Here is a 19,498-nt window from a genome sequence, read left to right on the forward strand (position 1 = left end):
GATGGTGAGATACAGTATGAGGGTGGAGAATAAAAACAAAATTAGGTCCTTGCATGTATCTCAGATGAGTTTTTCATTTTATTCCCATCTATGGGGTTTCATGTGATTTAAAGTGATGACAAGGATTTTAATGAGCCCTAAAAATGGAAAGAAATATGTGGCCATGTGAGAAACGGGGAAGGGAACAGTTTATTCTGGACATGAGAGCCACAAAATCTGAGTCTGAACTCATGATGTGATAGAGTCGGGTCATTGCGGTGAATGAAGGAAAAGTTGGACAGTACAAAGGAGAATAGGCCAAGAGGTCAGCGGGTCATGAAGCTCAGGTCATTACTGATATGCTGCCGTGGCGCCCAGTAACTTTAGAGCATCCATTTAGCTTGTTAGATGATCAAAGTAATGAAACAGCAGCTGTTCATTACAGACTGACATACTCGTGCAGCACCTCAACCACTGAAGTCAGCTGCTCTGAGACTCAAGGATGACAGAGCAGGAGTGGGAATAGATAGGGAGTCGAAAACATGTCAAACTGATAACTGAGCACGCCAAACAGGCCCATTAGGTTAAATTGGACTCAAATGGCTTCCTAATTGGACGGTCTCCCAATGCAACCGATAAACCTCATTCCTCTGTTTTGGCTGGTTTATCCCTGCTCAGCTGCTCTCGTCCCGTGTCATCATCCTGCCGTTCCCTGGCTGGACTGATGCAAAGTGCTGCTGACAGGAAGGGCTTTAGCCACACTGGCTAACCTTTGACCCCTGCGGGAGAACGCCCCCCCCCCTCCGCTTCTGCCATCTGCATTCATTGCTTGCCACTTAAGTGCATTGAGGTTGAGGTCCTAAGCTGAGCGGGAGATGTTTACTTGCTGGAGATGGGTGTCCTACTTTCTTTCACGGGACAATCTGTGCGTTGTTTGCCTGCTGGCCTCGAACAGTTGGTTATCTCCAGCCTTAAAAATTCAACTGAATTAAGAACATGAGCCCTGTGCTAAGATACTCCACATGCACAAACAGCTCTTTATACCTGACATGAACATGATATTTACAATATGTTTAAATGCATTTCTGCATTTTAAATGTCTTAAAAATGAGTTGAAAGGATTTCTGTGGAAAAATAGAGCCTAGAGAATAGATACAAATCTAAAATTTTCTCTTTGAAAAATCAACGAGCCGCTTCTTCTAGACTCCCTCAGAACAAGTTAATTTCTTTTGTATATTTAATCAAATTGTGCGAAATGTTACCTTCATGTTATGATAAAATTACTGAGCTACATCTCTCAGTATAGACACAGAGGTGGGTCAAAAGCTCACACTTCTTCCAAGATGTTGGATGCCTAAAGGAAAAAGGCTAACAGTATGCTATTATGCACACATTTCATCATATTCAGGCTCAAAGGAAAGTTATAGAAAAAATCATGCTGGAAAAAAATCCAAATTTAAGCTTCGGATGGTGACGCTTAATGTTGATTTAAAATGGGTTTGATGGCCGGCTTCTGTACATAAAAATTTACAAGAGATTGAAAATGCTGGAAATGATAAAACACCTTCTGTTTGTCTCTTCTGACTTCAGTCTATAGAGCTTCTTTTACTATGACAGCAATGTTTTTCATAGCTTTGATAAATATACTACAGCCACCCACCCATCAATTGATTTTCTTAATCACTTATCCAATTCAGGGTCATGGGTAGGCGGGGGGTGGATCCTAATCCAGCTGGCTGCCAGTCTTTTGCAGAGCTAACAATGAGAGCAGACCATTGTGCTGCTCCACATATAACTAATGAAGCTGACTACAGGTTCTGAGAGGTTCTAGTTTAATTTTTTCCTTTTATAGATTTGGTTGATTTTACATGAAATGGAAGCCTGCATGAAAAGTATTACACTGATAAGCATGTAGTAGTACTAGAGCCTACTTGCTGCTGCAGAGACTGTGCATAATATGGTGACAGCCATTTGTACCATAAATGTCTGCAAGGAACTATGTACCTCTGTGAACTCTGCTTTCCTACAGCAGTGTGGATATATGTCATTGTAACTCCCCTCCACTCAGTGTTACAGAACTCATACTGAGACCAGAGAAGCTCTAAACATGGGTAAAAATATCAATATAAACACTGAATGACTGTATGAATGAATAGCATTAATTATCTTAGCAGAATGCAAAAACGCTGCTGACAAATTCTGGGTCTTTCACACTACTTCAACACACAGAAAACATAACCAGCTATAACAAGCATCCATAAGAGGATCTGCCGCCAGACAGAGGTCCCGACTCCTTGCTCTGATAGGTCAGGGTAGGTCAGAGCTGTTTTTGTGGCCGTGGTTTTAATATCACGTCTGGTGACTGTTCCATTTCAGCTTGGATGCAAGCGCACATTCAAAGTTTATCTTTAACAGTCTCTCACTGTTTGCTGCCCCGCGGTGAGAAATTCTTCAGAGTGCAAAGACTGAAGGGCTGTAGACAGGAGGCCTCGGGGTGCCATGGGTGGGACATCAGATTAGACCACCTGTTCTACCATGAAGCACACACACACACACACTCCTTCTTTTTCTTTATCCATTCCTCTCACACATTTGTCTTTTACATTCTCTCTCACTATCTCATTTGTAACCTAATAAGACCCTTTCTTCACTAACACGCACACACACAGGCACACACACTTTCACTCTCATAAAATATCTCCCTCCGTGGCTGCTTTGCCCTGAGCTAATTCTGACTGCATTCCATTTCAGTCACATCTATGGGAAACAGACAAAGCAATTTGCCAGATAACTCTGGCTGACAGCCACAGGAACTTACACACACACACACACATAGATATATATATGCACACATATACACACTAAAGTTACACATGTCGCCCAGCCTCCTTTACTGAGCCTCCAGGGAGCTGTACTCAGACAGCAGCACAAACACAACAGCGTCACCCCTGTCCACATGAATGTGCCTCATCCAGTTGTATCAGGGATTCCCTCTGATGTAGTGACACACTTTTAAATGTATCTATCATGCTCTGCCTTATTTTCTGTCATACACAAACAGCTGCAGTTGTGGTTGCTCATATTAAGTTTCACATAATAAGTTCAACATATGTGCAAGTAGTGCCGGTGAGCCAAAAGTATAATTTTTTTTTTTTTTTTTGGGGGGGGGGGGGGGGGGGGGGTTCATCTCTTGGATTTGAATGATAATAAAAAGATAGTGGGTATCCTTAATATAGCCCTGTCAGGCACACGACTAAGACCGCCTGCTGCACCAAGAGTTAGTTTGCAAGATGCAGACAATCAGAAGAGAGTTGGCGTAAAAGGAGACGAGCTGAAACAACTTGTTTTAGAGTGGAAGAAGTGTGGGGGAGTGCACCAAGGCCTAATATAAAATAAATAAGGTTTACTTTAAACTGTGAATCCTGCAAATTTACTCCAGTGGAGTCCAAGGATGTTACAGTAGAAAGAGTGATGTGGTTCTGCGTGATGGATGCGGTCATGCAACTCCATCTCCGGCCTTCGAGTTCGCACGCCAGCAGTCACCACAAGCCCTGCCCATGTCTCCCTTAATGACTATTGATCACAAAGCACTAATGACCCACGCTGATTTGCAGTTAGTCTAATAGTTTAATCATCCTCATGGAAGGAGGCGCTCTGAACTAAGAACATTTATAAGCCTATAAAACCAGAGAGTGCAGTGAGGATGAGGATCGTGGCAACACTCGGACACAGAAGAATGCATCGCAGACGGACTCTGAGAGTAAGAGGTGTCCCGCTGCTGCCCTGGATTCTCTCTCACAGGCGCTTTATCTCACAAGCCTTTTTCCTGTCCCTCACTGAGCCTCTGCCCTCCTTATCACTGCGAATGTACATGCGTGTCCTTCAATAGACAGCTACAAACAGAAAGAAGGACAAAAGCGTGTGACGATGCCGTGTAAACTTTGCAAGCCTTTCGACGACTGCAGTAAAGCCCGCATGCCTCTTTTGCATCCACACGGTGATATTAGTGCATGCTGAGGCTTCCAACTCTCACTGTATCTCTAAACGTTTCTCAGACTTAGACTGTGTACCAAGAACCATCTCGCGGCTGCTTTACTGTAAACACACCCAGGAAACAAAAAACAACAGATAATGCTTCACAGTCATGTGAACAGGAAAGTGCTACTGTATAATCATACATTACATCACAATATAGTCCATCTATTAAAATGACACTGACCCAGCTTTAGCACTGCACCAAGGCCACGCCGTGTCAGCATTTCACAGCACTGCGGAGTCTTATAAATAGTTTTTGTTTCCTGTGATCTATACTGCACAGTAAGTGACACCATTCTCTTTTTTTGTCATTGTTGTTGCAAAGGTGAACTGATACTTTTCATGAGAATGTGTGTGTAAGACTTGGTTAATAAGTCATACGTGACATTTTTAGGTCCTCCAAACACATCGTGAGCTCTCTGTTACTACCTGAAGTTTGCTGCTTGGGTTGCTAGCTTATACCCCTGCCTCTAAGTATATCTCCACCCACAATAACAAAGACACTCTGACTGTCTGGCTAGCAGCAGTCATGACATCATCCCTGCTGTACCAAGGGGGCTAACATCACCCCAACCTGAGCAGGCAGACACATACAGGACAGGCACGCCCCCACCCATGGACAGCATGAATAATTAACCCCGAGGCAAGGGCTGGGCTTTGGGTGTGTCACCTATTTACTCCGTAATCCCTCCTCTTCTTCATCGCAGACCTGATGCTCACACCAGATCCCCTCTCAGGAGCATAGAGGACGCAAAGCAACAGAGTGAGACAGGGGGAGGGTGGACACGGGGGATGAGGTAATCAATGAGCAGGAGACACATTTGAGGGCAATGGAGGGGAGATGCGAGAGGGAGGGAGACTTGATTGGTGTTGCTTCTTGTCTCTGCTCCTCTAAACCATCCATCATTTTGCTAAACTACCAGCAGCTGCTCGCCTCCACCGTGGAGACAACACCAAAAGACAGCTGCAGCAATCAGCCTGCAAACAGAGCTCTGAGAAACAGGTCATAAAATACACCAAAGCAGTCACAAACACTGTCTGTTTAGGGCGCAAGAGAGGGACATTCGACATGCATCAAGTTACAGCGCTGAGTAAACATGTGGCGCAGGCGATGAGACCTATTGCAAAGGCTGTGACATGAGTACACAATATTTCGGCTTGCCTCGGTCTCTATCAGTAACGCTCTGGATGTGAACACTGTTGCACGACATCCCATCCCCTTACTCCTTCCTGTCTGACTCTAGGTGAAGGTGCCACTCGCTTCACGACATGTTATCCTGTAATAATCAGCCACACCCCTGTTTTCATTCTGTTCTGTTGCTCATCTCCAAAGTGTTCACCTAAGATATGAGCCGGTGATGTTTTGAACTGTGTCATCTCTCCAGAGGCCTGCCACTTGCCGGTGGCGACACCTTTGCCGGCCCGGCCTCTCCCCCCCCTCCCCACCCACTCAGAGTGAAAACCAGCTCGCCGGGGGTGAATCAGAAAACACACACCGTGGGTTCGGCAGCATGCTGTGCAGTTGGTTTTTGCCTCGAGGGAATGAAAACAGTTGTGATGCATGTTATGAATAAACCAGGAGCCGCTGCTGCGTCTGCGCTGCGTGCTTTGTGTCAGAGAGGTGTGGATATGTGGAGCACATTAAAGGTGGTGTTCCCCTTCACTTCCCCTTCACTTCCTCCCCACCTCCTCATCTCCATCCTCACCTGGTCCATGATTTCAACGAGTCTCCTCCCTCCTCCTCTTCCCAGTCATGGCACAAGATCACCGGCTGCCTGTCTTCTCTCTTTTCTTTTCCTGGTTTAGTATTCCCAGCAGAAATGCAGTCCTGCTCTCGTCACACAGGCGAGGCAGCCTGGCAGCCGAGCGCTGCTGCTGCTGCTTCGCCTCTCCACACAGGCATAACTCTGTCTCTGAGTGTGACAGCCTGAAACATCCAGCTAGACACTCATCTTTTGTCCTTGTCTCTGTTTCTTCTTCTTCCCCTGCCGCTCTGGGTGACAGCTAGAGGGGAAACAGTGTGCACGTCCAATTCTCGCCTCTCTGCTTGATGGCCACACAGAAGGAAGAGACTCCCGCTCTCCGCTTTCGTTCTCTTTCACTCGTTCCCTGTGTACGCTGGCCTCGCCTCCTTTCCCTCCCTCTCCCTGTCTCCACTTCCCTCCTCTCCTTCCATCTCCCCTCCCCCTCCTGCTGCAGCTGAAGAGAACCAGAACAGCAAATGAGCGAGAAGAAGCAGCCGATAGAGGAAGGCGGAAGGCTTGAGATTGGCTGCCGGGAGCTCATGTGACTCCTAGCAGAGGACCCTCTACCAGCTGTCCAGCTCATGCTTCCCTGCAAACCTCTGTTGCCATTGACAACAGCTGCCCGTGCAGCTCACCAACCACAGAACCCCTTCACGTAAAACCATTGGCTGGCAGGATTTATGGCCCCCGCCTCCTATTGTGAGGGGAGCATGTTGGGACGTGTAGTCCAATCTGTTGTCAGGATCTGTTGGGCGTTTAAGAGCAGATATCCCCGTGCCCCCAGGGAGAAAATAGTTCACCCGCAATGCATCAGTGTTCCAAATGAAATGAAAAGAAAACGAGGAGTTTGTGGTGAGATGTTTGTATTATTAACACTAAAAACTTTGGCAAAAAATGACTAAAAACCACACACGAGAGGAGAAAAGACCTCGAGAGCCGGGCATTCTTGGTCAGCCAGGAAAAAGACATCCTCTGCCATTTCCCTCACTGCCGCCACAGAGGGAAACTCCCACCCCACAACAACAGGAACTCTAACACTGAAGGCCACGGCTATAAGCACAGAGGCACTCCATTTCCCTTCCCTCATTCTCTTTTCTTTCATTGCCTGTTTTTTTCTTTATTTGCTCTGCCTCTATCCTCTCCACCTCCCTCCATCTTCACCTATTGTATTATTATCACTACACTCTCTATCCTCTCAATCCCAAACTCCGGCTCACTGGCAAAAAGTTGCCGGAGGTTAAAGGTGCCACAGATACGAGATGTTATTACAATCTAGTCACGCGGGTTCTGATATTTGAACTTTGAACACATACATATACATTAGATTCATCATATCACAACATCTATTATCATCACCATCTAAAATCAGGAGACGCCTTCATGAATGGAAATATAGAGATTTTTGAAAAAGATGTAAACTTATTATCCTTTATTTAAGCAGGCAGTAGTTTATGCATTACGCTGTCGATGTGCATGTGTTCCTCCTGGCTTTCCATAACTGTGCAGGATTAATTTAAAAGGAAACTTCACATCGGGAAAGTCTTTCCTTATATTATTTGTTATTCCCACTCCACTCTCCACTTCCAGGGGTTATTATGGAACGACTTGATGTGTTTTATGATTGTGTTGTGTTCAGTTTGCTCCCAGTTCTCTTCTAGTGAGTGATTACTTAGTTTATTTCCCAGAAAGGCTCCTTATGTTCATTTTTTTAAGCTCCAGAGTTGACAAATGGAGAACAAGGTGAAAAAAAGCATCAAAGAAATTTTCTGACAGTAAGAAGTCTAAAACGAACCACTTAAAACACACCACGTTATTTGTCTTTAAATCCTAAAAACATTTAGGTTTTAAATCGATGACATTTCAGCCATCAAAGTCTGCACCGGAAGCATCTGGACATGATGTAATGTTGTGCACATTCTTCCAGCTATCCAGAGAATTAAGCAAAAATATAAAAGACAACGAAATATCCCCGGGAATGCCAGGAATGCTGTCAGCAGCTGTAGCAGTGATACGGTACTATTTAGATTGTTTTTTTCTCCTTTTAAAATAATTATAAGCACATATAAATGTCCTGTGTTACTGCATTAGACCAAAACTATGGCTCCGGGGGAAAGTCAAGGTCTCTGCAGCTGAAAAACAAAAGAGCACCTGTTTCTGGCCTGTCGAGCTTCAGGGGACACAAAACATAGCTGTGACACAATCTGATATGAGGCGAACAGGAGTGTGATTGAAATCTTTCCTTTAGTCCAGCTTCAATGCTTCATTCTCTTTCTAACCCAGATGAAGACTCACAAGTGTAGTGTCAGCTTGCTGCAGTGTCATTTGATCTGGCCGTGCCAAAGATGCTGTTTGAAGTAAAATGACTGCACATGTGTGTGTGTGCTCTCTGATAAAACAGTGGGTGTATTGTAATGGTGAGAGCGGTAGCTTATACTATCAGCAGAGGAATTCTGATCATTCCCCAGAGGGGCTCTATCTGCCTATGTGGGAGAAACTTTAGCTAAGTGCTTTGAGGAGGTGGGAAGGAATGAATTAATGAGTAGTTTAACATTTAGAGCAAAAATTTCTGGCACAACTTCACCTACTTCCAAGGTGCATGGAGAGGATGAAACAATTCACAATGCAGGAACTCCAGCAACACCTAAGGGAAGAGGAACAACTTTATTGACTGACCAACGCTTTCATCAGGGTCGACTCTGATGCATCCCAGTTTAACATTTAGGAAATAGATTTATATAGTTTCAGAAAGGATATGATTGAAATTGCTACAGTTTATGTTTACACTGCATGGCTACTGATATTTAGCTTATCTTAGCATAAAAGTGAGAACAAAGCAGGAAAAAAAGCTAAACTAAATCTACATACCAGCAACTCTACAGCTCGCAAATTAACATATTATGTTATATTTGTGTAATTCATACAGGTTAAACGTTTTGAGTAAGGGGTGAACCAGGTTAGCCATGTTACCATGTTTTTACACTTTGTGCTAATCTAGCTTAACTAGCTTAAGTTCATATAACTTAAAGGAGACATTACGTGTTTTCAGGATTCATTAAAAATAATTGTTAGGGTAAGACATCCACTGTTATGCAGAAGCTGACCTGTGACCGTGCAGAGAGATGCAAATGTTCAAGAGTCCTCATTGAGAAATAAGACAGAGGAGCCTTCATCTGTTGATAAAATAGAAAATTATGAATAAATCCTGTTTTGTGTAACAGTACACTTTGGTTTGAGTAGCGACTAAAATATGCCTTTAGCTGGAATTCAAGCATTTTTGTGATCAACTTGAAAAACTTCACGTGAGTATTTTCTTTATCCACCCACCTCCTGTAACCTGTTGTTCCATATATGCATCTGGATTGTTCTGATCTATTTACAGATAAGCTGCTCTCAGGTCAGGCCCCACAGCCTGCTATAGGTCAACAGCACCATCTGCAGGAGAGCATCTGGCACAAAAATCCACAACAGCTACAGAGCGTGGGGCGGGTTTGGCAGGAAATGTGGTGCATGGAATATGGTACTGTTAGTCATCCTTCAGGTCATACCCATTCTTTTTAGAGAAGAATGAATATTTTTCCAACATGCTCAAGGGTTAAAAATATATATCCTGCTCAAATGTTTTCTCAGTAGCTGAAATGTGGATGTGATGTGCAGAGTTTACAGCATGACATTACTTCACAGAACACTCGAGTGGAATTTTTGTGTGTGCAATATGCCTTTTATTTAGAGAAATAAACATACCAGACTAAAAAAATTACAAAATTGTGAAGTATATTGCCTAAGAAATTTCATAATAAAAGCATAATTAGGTCTATTTTATTTTTTTGTAATTTTGCCTTTGGATACCTCCCACGGTGGATTTTAAATCTATCAACATGTACTTGGAAGAGCAGACTTTCAGGTTTAATTCAATGAGTTTGATAGAAGTTTTGTATTAATTAAAAATTATAGAGAGTTTTGTACATAGTCCCCCATTTTCAGAGGGATGAAATATGTTCTCTCTATATTCAGTCGTGTCTCGAGTGACCAAAAAGCGTACAATGCTATGGTCATGAGCCACACTCTGCTCTTCAATCTGCTTGGATCAAGGAATTCTTTTTCAGAACTCTGTGGGCTCATTTAGAGGTTTTCTGCTAAAGTTTAACCTGACCCTATTGTTCTGGACTTTAACCAGTGGTTTAGAACATGTTTTAAAGCCTCTGCCTTTACATTCGACTCTTGTTTGAAGACCTTTTTAATATTGAATTGCGGAGGACAACAGTTCTTCTTATTCCCCCCCAGGATTATTCTTTCCTGTAATTTCCAGCTGTGGTTACATCAATATGGCAACACAATCCACTTTTAGTGGTCTGGTGCAACCTCAGCCCTGCTTTTGCTTATTAACCACTCAAGCAATATAAATTTTAATAAAAATATCTGCAGACAACAACAAATAGTGATTTGGTCTGTCACTCCAAGAGCAAATGTATTAAACTTAATACACCTAAGAATAAGCAGGAAAGCCTCCATCTATTTGAGAAGCTCGAACCATGAAATGCTTGTCATCTTCTTGAAAACTGACCGTGACAGTTGATAATGCCCAAAAAGGATGAATTCAACTTTGCTTTCCAAAAAGCGAAAGAGAAGGCAGCTGGGTTTACTGGAATCATCTTTATTTGACATTTCACGATTATCAGAAAATTGTGTGTGCGCATCAGTGAACATTATTTAAAAATAACAGATAATATGAAACTCAGATATACACAAACAACACCTCTTTGTGGATGTCATCTGTGGCCAAAAAAAATAAGGACAAAAACAGAAAAAGAGCAATGTAGTTGCAAAGCTTCAGAACATTAAAGCAACTGATATAGTGCAACAAATACCTTTCCATTCCTCTTAATTTAGTGGACAATGATGATTACAGTGAGAAGGAAAGTATAGTGACTGAGGCTCTCCAACTGATTGCTGAAACACAAACCTGTGCAAAAAGAGCTGATAAAACATCTGGATAATACTGTCAAACTGAACACTTCAAATCAAATCCATCCTTAAAAAATAAATAAATAAATAATCGCACATCGTAAAAAAAAAAAGAAAAAAAAAGGCAAATTCTACACCTTTATGAATGCCATCCTGGATCCTTATGTGCAGGTAACATCGCTACTCCTCTAAACAGTAATACTGACACAGAAGTACCACAGAAAATGATGATGAGGGTTATAATTTCTGTTTGGGCATCCTGGTCAGATCTGACTGTTCCAAAGAAGGAAGGAGGGGAATGATTGCAGAGTGCAAAACAGTTTGGCTTCCACTTCTTCTCCATTTGTTTTTCCTCTCTTGCCTGGATCGCTCCTCTCATCCCCACATGAAAGCTCCAAAGGGAACCATCATGGCCTGGCCGTGGCTCTACTCCCTGAAACATGGGAAGCATTAACAGGTCTGTCGCTGGCAACTTACTAACACTGACGGCGATGAAAGAAACCAATCATCCCAAAATCGATACAGCAACAGGAACACCGGCCTTTCTCGGGTATATGCACTCATTTTCCACCACAGAAGGATTTCGCTTAATAACACCTGCAAATACAACACTCACCTCTGTTTGTGGCGTAAACCGGGGATGCAGGAGAGGAAAAACAAACACCCTCCGTTAGGCTCCAGCACCGCCTGACCAGGACGCATCTTCATCACAGCATGTAGATGATGTAGGAGAGGAAGACGAGGCCCATAACGGCGAAAAACATCAACACCAAGATGTCCACCATGATGGGAGCTCGGTCGGAGACAGACTGTGCGGATGTGAGGAGAACACGCAGCACAAACAGCGACCTTACCACCGAGGGTAGAAGATCGGCGAAGATCGGAACAGATCGGAAGAACTCGGAGAGCTCCACACGCCCCGCCCTACACAAAAAGCGAACGTGCAAGGGGGAAAAGAAAACACATGTGATTTTCTAACCCGGAGTTTTGGCTTTCAGGCACGTTTGCCCAAGAAAGGCGTGTTTGGCCTCCATGGATGACTTCCCCCAAAATCTTTACTTTGTTACCAAAAGGACAGTTTGTAGCTTTAATCAATAATAAGTCAATAAAGTCTTAAGTCAGGAGAAGCAAGAGAGAACATACAAAGAGTAGAAAGAGTCTATGAGTGTAAATAACTGGGGTCAACCATCCAAAGCAACGGACAGTCGCAAGAGAGGTGAAGCAGAGAGCGTAGCCAGGGGGTGGAGACGAGTTTCAGGGGTGATTTGTGACAGAAGACTAGCAGGCGATGTTGGTGACCTGCTATGATGTATGGTTTTGGAGATAAAGGCTTTGATAAAAAGACAGGAAGCTGAGCTGGAGATGGCAGAGTTGAAGATGTTAAGATTTTCATTGGGATGGCCAAGGCTGAAATTAGCACATCGGAGGGACAGCTCAGGGTGGGCGGTTTGGAGACAAAGAGGAAAAGCTGAGATGTTTTGGACATGTGCAGAGGAGAGATAGTACTGCTCAAAGGATGTTGAATATGGAGCTGTCAGGCAGGAGGAAATGAGGAAGACCACAGAGAAGATTCATGGTTGTAGTGAAGGAGGACATCCAAAGGGCTGGTGTGACAGAAGTAGAGAACCTTCCACAAGTTGAATTAGCTTGATGGGTTTTTCTTATTTCTCACAAGATCAACAACAACAATAGCCAATCAGGATGTTCCACATACCACAACTGAACCAGTAATTCTCCCTGATAACTACATCGTTTTGACCTTTTCCTGCTTTATAAGTAAACTGGCTTCAATCAAACTATGTTCAAATCTTGTTGCCTAATGGAGCAGTAACCATCCTCGTTGAAGATCCCTTTTAATCTGCACAAATCTCCCATTTACCACATTTTCCCCCCATTATGCTTGAAAGAGGTCATCAAACTCCCCCCAGCATCTTTTCAGTTGTCTCACCTCTCACAAATAGGTTCAGAATTTTCCTTTTTGAGGTCTTTTGTTTTTTTAAGCACTTGAAATGAAGGCAAATGGACTTCTTTCTGCTTGTGAAGACATTTTACTTCCCATCCAAGTGGCTTCTTTAGTTCTAGAAACTAATGGAGAGTCTTGGGTATTTTACCCCTTGTGGGATTGTCTCCATTGAAGAGATCCTGAGAGTCACCATCTTTGTCATTGTGAGTTACATGAGCCCAGGTGTGAATCAAGGTAGGTCATTACTGTCACAGAGGCCAAGGTGTGAATCCCTTTGGAGACACTGTCCTACCATGTCATGTTGGAAATAATTAAGGTCACATATTTTCTCCCAACTCTTGAGCCACGGGCGATCGTGGCTCAAGAGTTGGGCGTTCGCCTTGTAATCGGAAGGTTGCCGGTTCGAGCCCCGGCTTGGACAGTCTTGGTCATTGTGTCCTTGGGCAAGACACTTCACCCGTTGCCTACTGGTGGTGGTCAGAGGGCCCGGTGGCGCCAGTGTCCGGCAGCCTCGCCTCTGTCAGTGCGCCCCAGGGTGGCTGTGGCTACAATGTAGCTTGCCATCACCAGTGTGTGAATGGGTGGATGACTGGATATGTAAAGCGCTTTGGGGTCCTTAGGGACTAGTAAAGCGCTATATAAATACAGGCCATTTACCTGGGTTATGGTGTGAGTGGGGATTGAATCACCTGGAAAGGGATCTCCAGACTGTGTTATAGGTGACTGATGACTGGTGCTCTAGGACACCAGCAGTCTAACAGCGGTCATTCAGTGTGGACATAAATACCCTCCTTTATTCCCGTGTCCTCTCTGCTTTAGCTGAAGATGTATAACTGCGTTGTGTGACGTGTCACGAGTGGTTCTTTGGTCTCGCCCGTGTAAAAGTCCAAACGCTCCTCAACACATTGCACAATGTACACTTGTGTTGTTTTGTCTCGTCTTGTGTTGTTAGGTCTGAAGCACACTGGGCTGTTACGGTTCTGAGTTTCTCTGACAGACCTGCCAAATGAGGGACAATATTAATCCATTTCTCCCTGGTTAGGGCATCTCCACAGATTTAGTGCAAACCCAGTATGGTTTTAGATATGGAAACATTCCTGATTCACTTCTTGAATGGTGAGAAGGGTGCTTTGCAGTTCATATTTAATAAAGCTAGCAGTTCAGGACCTGCCAGATTCTCAAGGTCTTAAATTAGAGACTCTGAGGAGCCTGTGTTATCAGTTATGCACCAGTGTTTCCCACTTCTTTTGAATTCTGGCTGGAGCCGGTTTTCCCTCTTCTGCAAGGGGAGTGGTGAAAATTGTTGTATGAAATACTGTTTCTTCTTTTCCCACGTGGAATAGCTTGAATTTATTAGCACAAGCACGCTAATGAAGGTCCTTTAATGAACCATTTTGAGACTTAGAACCAAACCCCCAAAAGACTCAGCTAAACATATTACTTCATTAATCAGCACAATGGTTTTTAGGTATGACAACATAACATGAAAAAGTTTTCCTATTTAGCAATTGTCCTTTTTTGCATCATAAATTCGTAGAAGCGACATAATGTGACATTTGCTGAAAAAGGGCCTTGCACACCTATGTAGATTTTTACGTTTGCGTTGCTATTCATGTGTCCAAGTGAAGAGACTGTACAGACAGAGCAGTCTTGAGAAAAAAAATGACATTTTATTGAATCTGCAGAATCATAAGTACAATTTGAAGTGCTGTATCAGGGCAACAGGAGATGATATCAGGTCCTTAATCTGAGGATGTATTCAGAGTGTTGAATACATGTGTATGTCAATATGCATATGGTATATTTTTTTTTCTTTAAAAAAATAACAAAATTATATCAAAAACAATTTAAGATGGAATGCACAAAAACTGGTCTGAATGCTAAACCTGCAATTGTGGATTATATGATTTCACTCTGCAAAGTCTACAGTATATAACCAGTATCATAGAAGCAGGGAATGATTCATCAGAAGAGCAGGAGCCTACGATGAAGGCTGAAGGAAAGAGGAACTGCAGCAGGAGGTTGGACAGCATAAGAAGACAGAAACTGAATGGAAGCAGGGTTATGATATGAAGTTAGGGTTCAGTAGTGATGCCAGAGCAGAGGAGCGGTATTTGGCGCAAAGAGGTTAACTCCTGACTAAAATCCAGGTCAGACAAACAACTTGCCGCCTCTCACAGACTGGGAAATCGAGAGGATCGCCACCCTCAGTCGCCCCCTCTCCCCCCAGCCTCGCACGCTTACATCTTCGCACACACAGTGCCTTAACAAATCCATCCTGAGCCACACTTAAACAATACTGGCTGTCTTTGGCCATTCCCCCCCTCCTTCCCTCATTTCATCCACACCACCACCTAACAACAATCAACACACTTGAGGATAAGTTTGGACTGGACGCAATCCGGAATCTACCAGTGTGAGTAGTTTCGTTGATAATTAAATTTGAGCAAATGCACCATCAGCCAGGAACAACAATCATTTCACTCAAAGCCAAACCACAAAATTCCTCAATTTACCCCAGAGATACACACAACCGTGAGCTCTAAACCAGCTTTCCGATCTAGCGTCTGTTTTGCAAATATCCTGTTGTCGAATAGAGATTAATGCAAAATGCAGGAAAGATGCTGTACAGTGTGTTCATTCGTTCTCATTTATTAGAAGATTAGAAGAGTCTTTTTTCTAATTCAGTGACTTTTTTTTCCCATCAGCACTGTCACAATTCATGACATTAGAGAGTTTGATTGTTCAACACCAACTGACAACGTGCATCAACCGTGAGTCAGCTTTTAAAAATCACAGAACTTCTCCACATTCACAAAAATATTGAAACGCTTTTATCTGCAGGCAAGCCACTTCCCAGAGCACCGTGACCTGTAAAAACAATTCCCCCTAACTTACATTTATGATACATATACAATTGTACAATGTCATCTAGCTACATAGTGAGAGCCTTGTTTCACTTAATGAAGCCGAAATCCCCTCCCTCCCCGCTCCCCAGCTCCACTGTAAGGATGGCCCCACCCTGATCGCTCATGTCTGTGACAGTCACAGTGCATCACAGGAGAAGGAAACTGCAAGAAAAGGGGAAAGGTGCATAAGGTCAGGGGCCTGTGACATTATTTACACCACAGAGGAATGGCAACAATAATGACAATTACACGTGTTATGGTTTTAACAGAAATACTGTGTCGCAGTCTTTCTGTGGAAGAGCCAGCAACGCAAACGCTTCATTTTACGCTCAAGAACCAGTTTCAACATTTAGCTGCCAGCGAGCGGTGGCTGGCTTGTTGTTGGGATTGGCCTGCCACATGTGCCGCCCTGGCTCAGGTGGCAGCTGCCTTTAAAATGAACAGAGCATACGATAAAAATCAACTTTCAGGTGTATTTTAAATGATTCTTTTTCTAAATTCTCCCTTCTTTGAAGCTGCAGAACAATGAAACTGTCTTTAACAACAAGCAGTTAGCGCTGTCCTGAAACTCCAAGTAATTATCCCATGACTGATCTAATACAGTGACTACAAGAGTCTCCATAACTACTCCTTTTCTGTCTTGCAAACTGAGTTGCTGGTTTATTTATTAAATACACAGATCTGTTTTTTTTTTCTCAAAACAAACATCTAATAACAACAAGGACAGTTCAGGAAGAAAAGAGCGAGAAAAATGACAACATCTACCACAGCCATAAAAAAAAAATCTCACATTAAATGAGAAAAAAAAAGAAAAAAAAAAAAGACTGGAATGTACTCTTTCAAAAACGGTGGAATGAATTTCAAATAAACGATTCACAATATCGAGTTGTGCTTGGCCTCGTCTTTTATAAAGGATTTCTGTGATGGTGATATTTTTTTTTCTTAGCAAAGGGGAAGAGCCATTTCCCCCCCAAAACAGCTTAATCTTGATCACCATATCTTTGTGATTCTCACAGGACTGAAGGCATTTAGGCTGCAAAATCAGGAATAAACGTGTATACTGTACATGCAGACGTGTGTTCAGTGTAACTGCAAGAGAAAGACTGATGAAGTCCCCTAACGTGTCCCTGATCCCTCCTGTATCCAGGAAGCCTGTGTAAGGCTCAACAGGAGGTGCTCTACAGTTAGGTCATTATTCCAGTTTGACAACAGCACAGTGCTGAACATGAGGGTGCCTACTTGAGCAGACTGGCGAGATGTGTGTCCATCTATAAATATATTTAAAAAACCTCTCTGTTAAGACTGAAAACTGGCTGACTGATGCAACAGCAACAGCGTTGGAGGTTAAAGGAATGTACTCAAGTGAAGAAAAAAAAAAATCACTCTAAGACAGACTGAGATTCTATACACTGTTTTTCCAGTCTGGCCAAGATCACGCTGCAAAATTAAAGAAAGAAAAAGACAAATGGGCCCATTAAAACGCCACTCAAACACACTTTGAGCTAGTTTCTTCACTGAATTGTGTCTGCAGGTTTACTCACTTCAGGGATATCTTTTTTTCAAAAAACAAACATTTTCTTCAGTATTTTTGCATGTTTTAGTGGTAGGATTGCTAAGTGGCGTAGCTAGGATGGAGCTGTGTGACACGGCACGGACCCCTGACATACTGCAATGAACTGTGAATTCATCTTTGAGGACTTTCCATTCCCACTTGCAGCTGCATGAGAGTGGAGTCAGGATGGGGACAAAGACAAAGAGGATGACGAACATCCAAATAGAGAGACATTAGCACAGACGGACGAATAGAGAAGCAGGCAGGCAGATAGACAGACAGAAGGACAGACAGCTAGATAGAGGGTGTGTGTCTGTGGCTGGCGAACAGTGAGAGCAGAGCAGGGATGTAGAGGGGGAAGGGGTTCAGGGTCTCTCAGGGCAGGTTAGGGAACAAGAGTAAAAATAAGAGAAAGCGGCGCTAAGATGAGATGGCACTGGGCTTTTCCTTTCCTACTTTCCCTCCCTTTCTCTATCTCCTCCTTTTTCTCTCCCTCTTTTTCTTCTCCTCTAGCTCAGATGGCCTCCACGTAGTTGGCAGGCAGCATGCCCTGCTGGCCGGTACGCTCCACGCGGCCATACATCCAGCCTTCATCAATCTGCTGCACGTCTACGATCACATCTCCGTCCATAAAGGAAACTTCATCCTCATCGGCGGCAGAGTAGTCATATACTGCCCTGTATCGCTTCTGTCAGCAAAAAAGAATGAGCTTGGTTAGTTTATAAACGGTTACAGTCTGCTGACAATGAGCTTAATCATCTTGGAAAGAATGTGTTTTGCTTTTGTGTTATTAAATTACAACAAATCTTCTGATTCTTGTTAGGTTTTGGAATTGGTGAATTTAATTAGAAGAGTGAAGGACGTACCCCAGCACTGGGAGGCGGGGCAGCGGCTGCCTGGCGCACTGGTTCAGGAGCAGGATCATAGTGGTAGTTCTGAGTGGCTGCAGGCTGCTGGTAACCACCTGGTGAAGGAGTACAGGGATAATGAAGGAGTTAGAATCATAAGCAGTACTACTTATAATTGGTGCTTTAACCTACACAAAAGGTCATTTATGGCAGTATGCGGCTCTGTGATTTTTTTAAATCATAAGAAGTAGCATCAAATTCTGCTACCTTGCAAAGTTTTAAGAGCACTTGCCCATTGCTGTGGCAAGGATTAAGGAGGGTGGGATCACTTAATACACAAAATATTTTAATTATTATACAAGCTCAAGATGTTTGCATACATTTTGTTTTAACTACAAACAAAGTAATAAAGGATGCGAAAAATAAAAACAAAACACTCTTAATACTTTAGTCAATTTGTTGTTGCTAACGTTATTAAAGAGTCACCAGTTCATCTTTGTTTTGGTGCCACTCAAACACATGTTACCGTTTAAAATGCATTTCTTCTCTAGCAGTTCTAAAATGAAGAGAAACTGTCTTTTAAGAAGCGAGAGACAATAAAAATATTGTGTAAATAAAAGGTCATTTTGTTTGTACAATACCATATTTGCATAAAAATGACAGAACTGTAATTAAATTAAAAAAATCTCGCTTAACAGGTAACAGTATAGTTAATATAAACACAATACCTATTAAAATGTTCTCCTGTATAAAATAATGGGGTCAGAAATGACCTGACTTGGTTACGCACAGTAGGTTGCACATACATAAAGTTCACAACTACACAATTCAGGTACACGACCCATAAATAATTAGATAAATGACTATAATAACTAATAAATACGTGTAGGAATATTAAGACGCAGGTTTAAAAAGAAAAAAAAAAAGCACTGAGAAAAATCTGACTACTGAACACTGAGAAAATGTAAAAAGCTCCACAAAGGCTAAATTCAGAAGTTTGTAAACATTGACTCAGTACAGTCTATAATTAGATATTCATTTCCATGTATTTTCCATGCATACAAGCTGTGTATTTATTGTTTGTTTGTGCAAAAGCTCTTTTACAGTAAATGCTAAAAAAAAAAAAAAACCCTACATGGCAAGCCAAGGCACGCATGCTCTTGATTCACAACCCTCTAAACAATGACCTTCTGTGTAAAGGTGTTGAACTGGCACACGAAATACAAATAGCAGGCTGACTAGTCATTCCTCTTCCTAATGCTGAAAGCACTGTTCTGACATAACTGCTCCTGTTGTTGTTTGCAATTATTACTGCAAAGTTTCTGTGTCTGAGCTTCAGCAAACAATTGTTTGACTTGAGTAATGAATAAAAACAGATTATGTACAATTATGATTTCAGCTGTGATTGTGAAACAGAATTATGCTTGCAGTAATGTAGTCATTTATGGCTAAGAAGATTAAAAAGCAGAAGAGTGCAGTGAAGAACTTGAGCTCCTATAGCCTCT

The 19,498-nt window shown here is 42.7% G+C and overlaps 2 protein-coding genes and 1 long non-coding RNA gene across 6 annotated transcripts in view; all 3 read right to left on the reverse strand.

Annotated features, from left to right (window-relative positions):
• arhgap23a (Rho GTPase activating protein 23a) overlaps positions 1-9,158 on the reverse strand; it is a 69,979-nt gene extending 60,821 nt beyond the window's left edge. The window contains exons 1-3 of one of the 2 annotated variants that reach the window (XM_082529898.1): positions 9,084-9,158; positions 8,861-8,929; positions 8,345-8,400 (exon numbers count right to left, since the gene is read on the reverse strand). Coding sequence is in view for 1 of the 2 variants with exons in the window: in XM_082529896.1 (XP_082386022.1) it covers positions 5,721-5,729 (9 nt within the window). In the remaining variant the exon portion in view is untranslated. Of the gene's footprint in view, positions 1-5,720; positions 6,135-8,344; positions 8,401-8,860; positions 8,930-9,083 lie in introns of those variants that run through there. The other variant, XM_082529896.1, reaches the window with a different exon arrangement.
• Positions 9,159-10,390: 1,232 nt separating this feature from the next.
• Positions 10,391-13,001, reverse strand: LOC309705787. Of its 2 annotated transcripts, XR_014276612.1 has the most exons (3): positions 11,865-12,408; positions 11,338-11,645; positions 10,391-11,154 (listed from the first exon to the last, which is right to left on the reverse strand). It is a non-coding gene; the product is annotated as an uncharacterized lncRNA (long non-coding RNA). The 2 variants fall into 2 exon arrangements; XR_014276611.1 differs by having other exon boundaries at positions 11,338-13,001.
• Positions 13,002-14,334: 1,333 nt separating this feature from the next.
• lasp1 (LIM and SH3 protein 1) overlaps positions 14,335-19,498 on the reverse strand; it is a 30,906-nt gene continuing 25,742 nt past the window's right edge. For both annotated transcript variants that reach the window (XM_082530324.1, XM_082530325.1), the window contains exons 6-7: positions 18,012-18,109; positions 14,335-17,833 (exon numbers count right to left, since the gene is read on the reverse strand). In XM_082530324.1, the coding sequence (XP_082386450.1) occupies positions 17,660-17,833; positions 18,012-18,109 (272 nt within the window). In that variant the 3' untranslated portion in view covers positions 14,335-17,659. The remainder of the gene's footprint in view (positions 17,834-18,011; positions 18,110-19,498) is intronic.

Source organism: Aulonocara stuartgranti (assembly GCF_965226115.1).
Source record: "Aulonocara stuartgranti genome assembly, chromosome: 4".
Lineage (NCBI taxonomy): Eukaryota > Metazoa > Chordata > Actinopteri > Cichliformes > Cichlidae > Aulonocara > Aulonocara stuartgranti.